The sequence below is a fragment of the Vulpes lagopus genome, chromosome 8 (assembly GCF_018345385.1).
Source record: "Vulpes lagopus strain Blue_001 chromosome 8, ASM1834538v1, whole genome shotgun sequence".
NCBI classification, from domain to species: Eukaryota; Metazoa; Chordata; class Mammalia; order Carnivora; family Canidae; genus Vulpes; species Vulpes lagopus.
Window position 1 is genome coordinate 7226295 of NC_054831.1, and position 9233 is coordinate 7235527.

Consider the following 9233-nt stretch of genomic DNA (forward strand, 5'->3'; position numbering starts at 1 on the left):
CTTGCTTGTCGCTGATGACATGAGTAACTCTTCTGTGATCAATGACCAAAAAAAATGCATATGAATGGAAAGGTCACTTGTGCAGCAGAGTCTCGGATGCTTATAGCACCCAGAAAGTGGAAAAGGGACATACCAGCTGGCGTGGGCTGCTGCCCTTCTTTCAAGAGAACATTGCCTGCTATTCTTCACATCTCTCTTGACCTCTGTCCTCTGGGAGCCTGTGGGGAGGGACTCGTACAAAGGTAGGGAGGCCCAGTCCTGGAGGGATGGGACCTTGCCTAGTTGGGGACGTCATACAAGACAGAGTCCTTAGGGCTTCAGAAATGGCAGGAGTTGCTAACGTCTTGCTGAGGTGAGGGGATTGCCAGGACTAGCTAGCCAGAGCCATGTGGATGCTGATTCCAACAGTGCACCCTGCCCACAGCCATTCTCAACCACTCAAGGACTCCAGCTTGGTCTCTTTATTTCCCGTGCTTTATTTCTCAGGCCTGGTGGTCCTGAAGGCCACTTCCCAAAGAGCACACTCATGACCCCAGCCACTGAAGAACACAGCTGATAAGACTCCACATGGCTCTCAGCAGTTGGTCAGCTCAGTCAGGTGAGGGCAGGTAGGAGCGGGGGTCTCCAGGGAATGGCAGAGCGGGCACCTGGTTGTAGTGGGCCATGAGGAAGATGCCAGCGGTGCCACAGACAAAAAGCGAGAGCATGGCCAAGAAGCAGACACGGTCCAACACGCGTCCCACCAAGAACCACTCCTCGCTACCCTGAGGGTGAGAGGCAGGGTGTGGGATGGCCAGCAGTGACACCAAGCCTGACCTGGGTCACTGTGCCATCCTTGGTCATCCAGCAGGCCTCTCTTCTCCGTGTCCTTCAGCCCTTCTCATCTCCTTCCAGACTTTAACCTGGCTTCTGCCATAGTCCCCTGGTCCATCCCATTGCCCAACCATGGCCACCCTACTCATCTTGGCCCCCGTCCCAGGTCCAAGTCCCTCCCTGGGTACTCAATCCCCCTTACGCTGTCAAAGTGACTTTGCTGGTGCCGGGCGAGGGCAATCAGGTTGCAGGCTTCCACACAGGCCTGGATGGCCGGGGCAGCCTGCTTCAGGCTGCCACACAGCTCCTGGCTCTGCCCTGGCTCCGGGCCTTTCTCTGGTGAGAGAGGGTAAGGTTTGGGGATAGAGTGGAGAAGAAGTAGTCTGAGAAGTTAGTCTCTCCTGAGCGGCCTAGCTTCTCTCTCCTCAACCTGGACGCTCATCTGCTGTCCCTGGTGCTTTGGCCGACAGGCCTGCCCGTTTGGAGTCCCTGGGGAGGAGGGTCCCCAGTGTCATACCCCCTGCCTCACCTAGCTTCTCCAGCGCTGCCCTCACCAGCCCGTTGCGCTGCCGCTGCCGGAAGAGAAGTTCACTGCGAGGCAGGCAGAGAGCAATGTCCTCCCCAGCGGTGATTGGCCATCCCAAGGAGGAGCCGTTCTGTAGCTGGCGCCGGGTGTCTCGCACAGCTGCTGGGGTTGGTGGGCGAACATGCATCCGCAACAGCTGAGGCAAGAGCCGTAGGAACACCTGGAGAGAGGGGTTTCTGGTGGGCTTAGCTCAGTAGCAGCAGACCTGGGCATGTGGGCAGCCAGGCTAGGCTTCAGAGCAGAAGGTGAAGTTTGGCACGGAGGGCTCGAGCCACCAGGGGCTCAGGGGCAGCAAGCACATGAGGGTCAGTGGCTTGACCCCAGTACAGCTGGACTGTTCTGTGCCAGACGTGAGCCTAGGTCCTCACATCTGTGTGCACATCAGAATCACCAGGGCGCTCACTACACAGGTTCCCGGGCCCCACCCTGGCAGTTCTGGCCCACAATGCCTGAGGTGGGCCTGAGAATCTGCATTTGCAGCAAGGGTCCCAGCCGACTGCTACAGGTGGGCTGCAGATCACACAGGCTCTGGCGCCAGACTGCCTGGGCAGCACCTTGCTTCTGCTTCCTAGCCGTGCGACCTTGGGTGAGCGAATCAATCTCTCTGTGCCTCAGCTTCCTCACTGGCCGACAGGAGATGGTACTAACACCCACCTCAGAGGAGTTTATGAAGATCCAGTTGTTAGTGTGCATAATACACCTGCCACATAGCACTCGGTGTCATTATTAATCCATTTGGGGACATGCTTCAAGATACAGGGTAGGTGTGCCGCTGAACGTGGCAGGGGAGTAGAGAAGGGGAAGGGGTGGACAGGAGGATGCTTGTGAGTGGACTGGACAGGAGGATGCTGGAGTGGGCAGGGAGAGGCCTTGCCTTTCGGACCCCATGAGCCATGGAGTGTGTGTGTGGGGACCGCAGGGACACGTTGAGCACGACCACGGCATTCACAACAATGAGGATGGTCACCGCCAGGAGGAAGGTGAGGTACCTGCCGGGGTTGGGTAGGCAGGAGGTGGGGCTGGCCCTTTGGCACCTCATCTCCAGATGCACCCCCACCCTTAGCAGCTGACTCCCCCAGATTCAGCTGGGTGAGGGGTTGGCACCAAGGACAGGTGAGGTGGGAGTGGCAGGAGGGTAGTGCCCCGAGTTCCAGGGAATGGAGGGGAGGAGGCAGACGGGAGGCGCGAGGGCCAGCCTTACTTGCTGATAAGTGGCACTGCCTGGGAGGTCTCGGGCACCTTCTTGGCCACAAGGAAGAGGAAGACAGTCTGGGCCAGGAGCACGTTGATGGCGACGGTACACTTTTGGCCGCCCGCTGCCCATAACCAAGAGGCCTTCAGAGCAGATCTCAAGTTCCCTGCCATGGGGACCTCCCCTGCCCCACAAGGAGCCCAGTGCCCCTGGTCCCCAGGACAGGTGGTCTCGTGTGTGATGCCCCAACGCCGTGCCCTCCCCGAGCTGCCAGCTGGGGCCATGGCCCCCCTCCCCCAGGCTACAGCTACCCTTGGCAGGAAGGAAGTAGATGAGGATGGCGACCGAGGAGATGAGCACACAGGGCGCGATGATGTTGATGACATAGAAGAGGGGCTTGCGCTGGATGAGCACGTAGAAGACCACCTTCTGGTGGCCCGCCTCCTCGGCCGGCGCGGCCACGTCCAGCAGCATCTTGGCGGGCCGGTGCCGGATGGCCCACTCCCCGTTCTCTGCGGGCAGCAGGCCAGGGTGGGCACAGGGAGGGCAGGCCGGGCAGATCCCCACGGCCCCGGCGACCTAGCTACGGGGCGGCCAGCATGCGCCCAAAGAGCGCCATCGGGGGAGACTGGATGCCTGACCCCCTCCCACCCAAACTGGAGACATTATCGTGGGGAAGTGAGAACTTTGCTGGGCCCTTAAAAATACACTTTTTAATGATTTACCGTAGTGCTCACCTTGAGTGACATGGGGCGGGGGGGGGGGGGGGTACGATCTTAGTCTGGCCGTGCCCTGGGGGCCAGGTCCAGCAGGGGTCCTGGGAAGAGGATACCTGTGAAGGCCTCGGGGTCGATGAAAATCCACTCAATGGTCTGACCATCTTCCTGGCTGAGCTGCAGATTGATCTCATTGGTGCTGTAGGTCTGGGACCTGGACGATGGGGAGTGAAGTGTGTGTAGATCCAGCTCTGAGGTCACACAGAGGGTCATCTGAGGGCAACTGAGGGCAGTATTGCCTCAAAGAGTGCAAAACTCAGAATTCCTGAGTTCTCCACAGAACCCTGGCCGGGAGTTGGGGTAAGGGCGGGATGGGGACTCGGGCCCCCTGGGGGTCAGAGGAGTCTTTGTGGAAGGGCTGGGAGGCTGGAGCTCAGTCCCCTGTGTTCCTCCCCTCTGCTGCCTCCGGGGCAGGAGGGATGATGGTCTGTCCCTGTCTGGTCTGTTTGTTAAGGAGGGTCTCCCTGTAGGGTCTCCTTGTAAAAAAGACTGTTCCTCTAAATTATGGGAAAGACCTCCTTTCCCCCATTTCTGGATGAGGAGACTGAGACAGCCTCTACCTCTCCATGGGGTGTGGGTGGCACTCGTGTGGGCATGTATGTACATCGCGGGCATGCGTGTGCCTTCTTGCCCAGCAGCCTTGGTCATGAATTGCTCCCTTGGGTCACAGGCAGGGAAACTGAGGCAGGGAAGGAGGCTGAGCCAGGGGACTGTGATTTAGCAGGGAGGTATGTGGGTGTCTGGGTGTGAGATGGGTAGAGAGGCCCCCGAGAGATGAGGCCTGGCCCTTGGTGAGAAGCCTCGCGTCCGCCACCCAGCCAGGCTCCTCCTAGGGCATCTTTCTAAATCCTCCCTCCCCGTCCCCCCCCCCCCCAGCCCCATAAATGGCCTCACTGGAAGACGAGGGAGCAGTTCTGCCAGTCGAAGGGGAAGTAGGTGACAGAGACCGGGCAGGAGGAGCGGAAGATGGCAGGTGGCAGCCAGTAGACACATCCATCAGGAGACACGAGCACGTTGCAGTAGAGGGCCACCTCGAACACGCCGTCCACGCTGCGCACAGGCCAGGCCCCGAGGCTGGGGGCTCACGTCCCTGGCAGCCCCGGCTCGCCCCAGTCCCACACCCTCGGCCAGCCCTTGCCCCGCGTGGATGAGGACCGGGGACCCCAGCCCTTCACAGCCACAGGGTCCGCTACTCCCCACCTGCATCGCCCCCAGACTTCCTCCACTCCACTCCCTCGTCACCGGGGCCTGGTCCTAATGGTACTAACATCTCTTCAGCTCTTGCAAAGTGCCAGCGCCACGACGGCAGCACTTCATGCCTACTGACTCCTGACAGCTTCTGTGGGAGCTGCCCTCATCCCCAGGTCAGAGAGAGGGAGCCCACCAGATGACAGGTGGCAGGAGGTGGAGGAGGACGAGGAGGAACCAGGCCTCCAGAGGCAGGTCCGCGCGCGCACCGGGCCCCACCCTCAGCAGCACCTGCTCCAACCAGTGTTCCCCCATCTGCACCTTCTGTCAACCTGTCCCTTTTCCCCAGAGCCCCCTTGTCCTGCTGGGCACTGCAGTTGGTGTCCTTTTGGCACCCCTCCTCACTTGTTCTCCAGCACGACGTCCGGCCGCCACACCATGGTGGACGGCACCCTTAGCACCCACAGGTCTTCATAGTCTTGCGGGTCCCAGCGCAGGCGATAATCGCACCACTGCTGCAGGGAGAGTGGGGTTGCCAGGCCCTGCTCTCCTCTGGGACGCCCCACCCCCACCCCAGAAACAGGAGCTGAGCCCAGGTAGGCCAGAAGAGGCAGGGAGGGGGCGGGGGAAGGCAAGCAGCTCTAAGGGCCTTGGGACCCCAGGGTGGGAGCCCAGACAGGAAAGCACTGCAAGGTGGCCTCTTACCATCTCTATCCAGACATTGGTGGTGAGTGCCTCCTCTCGCTCATTCTGGGGGTGCATTACAGAAGGCTAAGCTCCCATTACTTGCCCTCTCCGGATGTTAGTCCCTATAGACCCCTGTTGGGTACTCCAGGACCCCAGCCTCTTGGGAGCTTTCCAGATCTCCAGCCTCCTCTCTGTAGAGTCCTTCCTCCCCCTCTGCCCTGGCCTGGCTGCTAGAGCCAGCCCCTTCTCCCCAGCAGGTCCCAGGGGCCCGGTACACTGGGCCTCTGTGTCCCCCACTGTCCCACAGGCCTGTGGCTTACCAGGGAGATGAGGTTGGTGAGGGTGAGTTTCAGGCTGACATTGACCACATCCGAATCGTGCTCAGCGGGCCTCAGGTGGGGATTGTAGTTGTGCATCAGGTCTGCGAGCAGCCGCTCCTCCTGGTTCCGGGCCTCAGCTCCTGCAACAGCCAGCAGTGAGCCTGGCCACAGGGGCCTTGGGGCAGAAAGAGGGGGAGGCCACAGGAGGGTGTGATATGGAGAATTAGGGCGCTGGGGGTGGGAGAAGGCTTCAAAAGCCTCCAGACCCTCTGTCCCCTGAGGCCTGGGAACTCTACTCCAGGCCCCCCAGGCTCCTGACCCCCTGAGTCCGTACCTAGGCAGACGGCCAGCAGTGGTGGGAGGAGCAGCAGCCCCTGGCCCCGGAGCATGGTGCCACAGCCCTCTACAGTGACGGGTGGGACAACCGCTCCCCAGCTCAGGGTAGAGAGCTGTCGACTCTGGATCTCATATAACAGCCCATGCTCCCACCCCAGCCAGGCCAGCCCAGCCCCACCAGCTGTCCGACCACAGCACTGTCAGCTGTTACAAGATGGACAAAATGCCAGGCTCAGGTTACCTGGGCTGGGGAGGGGACAGAGGGGGCCTATCTGCCCCAATAGAGACAGCCCAGCCTCCATCCCCTCTGTCTGAGTCTGCAGTCCCAGCCTATGTTCCTGAAGACACAAGCAGACATGGGAGGGAGCAGAGTGTGAGGAAGGGCCCAGAACTGGGCTCCCTCCTCTGTTCCTCCAGCGGGTCAGGATTTGAGGAGGTATGGAGGCATGTTCTGTACCCAAGTTTCTCTGTGACATGATGGAGGACCCCAAACCTGTCCTACCAGCCTAACATGGGTGGTGCACTGGGCCCAGACACTGGAGGTAAAGCCTAGGAGAGAGATGTACTATGTTGTCCAAGTCCTGATACCTTAATGCAAATTAGGGGGATAGTTTAGGGCCCACCCAGGCTCTGAGGCACGGGACATGGGCCTGGTAAGCTTTGAAAGAAGGAGAGTTGAGGAAGATCTGTGACTTGGGGCTCTTGGGAACAGAACAACCCCTGGATAGGGGGTCCTTTGTGTGGCCTCCATATTTCTTAAGTGTATCCATAAATTTAGGGAGTCCCTCACATGTGGCAGGCAGCAGGCCAGACGGGCAGCAGGGGGACTGCAAGGGAAGCCAGGCTGAGCCTGGGTGGCTCACAGGAGGTCACAGTTCAGTAGGGCAGGCGGACAAGATCAAGGTTGTGCCCCCAGAGTGTCAGGTGAGGGGACCCACCTGGGCCAGAAAACATGCTCCATCCAGTTTGTAGTTTGAAGTCAGGGGAAGGGTAGGGCTGAGGCGGGTCTAGGAGCTGAGGGCCCTGCTGCCAGCTGTGGCCATGGGCTCACCTGTCTTTTGTCCTCCACAGCTGCAAGTCGTCCCTCCTGTCTGTCCTCACAAGGACTTTGGGGTCAGGAGGACAGTAGTGGTGGCACCTGCTTTTCCCAGTCACCCTTCTCTGGGCCCCACCCCCAAGCCTTGATCTCACCCCCAAACCTCGATCTTGAGGAGTATGGTGCCCTTTCCCTGGGTTTGTAAAGCCAGCTGCCCCTTTTCCCCAGCCTGCCCCTTGGTGCTTCCCAGAGCAGCACCTCTCCCCCTCTGGAGTCCTTGCCAAGACCACTAATGGCACCTGCTAAATAGCGGACCACCTGTTCACCCTCAACCCCACCGCCCTGGTCAGTGGTGGTCTGGCTGATGCTCCAACATTTCTGACTCTCCTTCCCCTTCTCTACAAGTGTCCAGGAGGGGAAAGGGCGATGGTGGAGATTGACGTCCCTCTGATACGAATTACACCACTTCCCTACGTATGAAGAGATTTCAGCTCCTGTCTTTTCTCCTTCTCTCCTGCTATGGGAGAAGAGGCAAAGTCTCCTTGGAGTTCTCAGGACGGTGGGTCACCTGAGGAGAGTGGTGCTGCCCTGGAGGGGCTAAAGGGGCAGGTGCAGTGTGTCTGATAGTTAGTCCCCCTTTCCACTTTGTCTTCCAGAGGCTGGAAAAGTGGAGTGCTCATGTCCCAGGCTCCCTTGCAGAGAGGGGTGGCCATGTAAAAACATCTTGGCTGGTGGGATGTCCACAGAAGTCAGCTGGAAGGCTTCTGGAGAGAGCCTTTGCTTTCTGATTAAGGGGCTAGAAGTGGCCGGCTCCTTTCCTGCTTTAAACACAGATGTGAACTGCGGATCTGTGGCAGTCAGCTTGCAACCTGGAGCGACAGGCATGAGGACAGAGCCAACATGCTAAGAAGGGAGGGCTGGGCAGAGAGCACAGGGCCTGGGGGGCTAATAGCTTTGTGGGGCAGCTGAGCCAATGGTGCAACCACTGCCTCGTGATCTTATTATGCAACAAAGAGGGAGCCTTATTTGTTTGAACCACGGTTCTTTGGGTTTCTGTTCCTTGCAGCCCAGTGCATCCCTAATGGATTCATCACTGTTTGAAGGAAGGTGAGTAGCCCTGATGGCCTGGGGAGACTGTGTAGGGTAGGGGCACTCTGTGGTTCCACAGGAAGCTGGCTCCTTGTGGCTGTGACTTCCTGGGGAGAATCTGTGTCACCCAGAGAGGGGACCAGTGCTGACAGGCCCCTGGGGTTGCACTGCTGGAGGAATGGGTGCTGGTGAGGGTCCCGTTGTGACCCTGGGAACCTTGCACGGGGCACTCTTGATCGGGTATGGCATTTTGTGGTTGTCTTCTCTGGAAGGTTCCATGCCACTGCCACTGAGCAGGGCTGGACGCCAGAGGATTCACCTGGCAGTTGCCAACAGTGCCATCGTGTGGCAGAGAGAAGCAAGGACAGTGGCTGAGGGATCTGTTTCAGGGCCTCTGTTGGTGCTTGAGATGGGGACCCTCTCATGGAGGATGATCCTAGGGAAGCCCCAGACTTCTGGCTTATCTGGTAGGTGTAAGTCTGAGCTACTCTTCCTATTTGGAGGGAAAAACATTAAAGATGTGTACCTCGAATCTGCGCATGGTTCATATTGGAAGTCAGAAGTAATGGGTCAGTTTGCAGTTAAGAGGTCTGTCTTAAAAAAAAAAAAAAAGGTCTGTCTTTTGTTCATTTCCATTGAAAGACCCAAAATCTCACCTTTTGAATACCTGAGCTAACGAGGTCACCAGCTACCTCAGAGGGAAATGGGTTGAGCTGTGAAGATCTTAACTGTGTGTGTCAAGGAGGAGAATAATTGGGTCCCCTGTGCTTGCTCCCATCTGCCCTCAGACCCCCTGCCAGCCTCAGACATGAGACCACAGGCTCATCCCCTGTGATCTAGTCCCACAACTGAGGAATGAGTTAAATAACCATCCCTTGGGGCACCTGGGTGGCTCAGTGGTTGGGCATCTGCCTCTGGCTCAGGTCGTGATCCCGGGGTCCTGGGATGGAGTCCTGCATCAGGCTCCCCGAGGGGAGCCTGCTTCTCCCTCTGCCTGTCTCTGCCTCTCTCTCTGTCTCTCAGGAATAAATAAATAAAATCCCTTTTTAAAAAAACCATAACCACCCCTTAAATTTGTAGGACACATGTAAGGACCTTTATGCCTACTAGCAAATTCGATTTTCACAACACCTCACAAATGGGACTTACACACACATTTTGTTGATAAGAAAACTAAACCTAAGACATGAGAGTGGCTTGTCCCAGATGG

The 9233-nt window shown here is 58.4% G+C and overlaps 1 protein-coding gene across 1 annotated transcript; it reads right to left on the reverse strand.

The window, feature by feature from the left end:
• Positions 1-318: 318 nt before the first annotated feature.
• On the reverse strand, positions 319-5951 carry CHRNG (cholinergic receptor nicotinic gamma subunit). The gene is made up of 12 exons (XM_041766743.1): positions 5897-5951; positions 5563-5702; positions 5261-5305; positions 4961-5070; positions 4262-4417; positions 3424-3521; positions 2903-3103; positions 2601-2715; positions 2274-2388; positions 1343-1559; positions 1016-1149; positions 319-764 (listed from the first exon to the last, which is right to left on the reverse strand). Exons 1-12 carry the CDS (start codon positions 5949-5951, stop codon positions 591-593), a joined length of 1560 nt encoding a protein of 519 aa, XP_041622677.1. The 3' UTR covers positions 319-590.
• Between the last annotated feature and the right edge of the window lie 3282 nt (positions 5952-9233).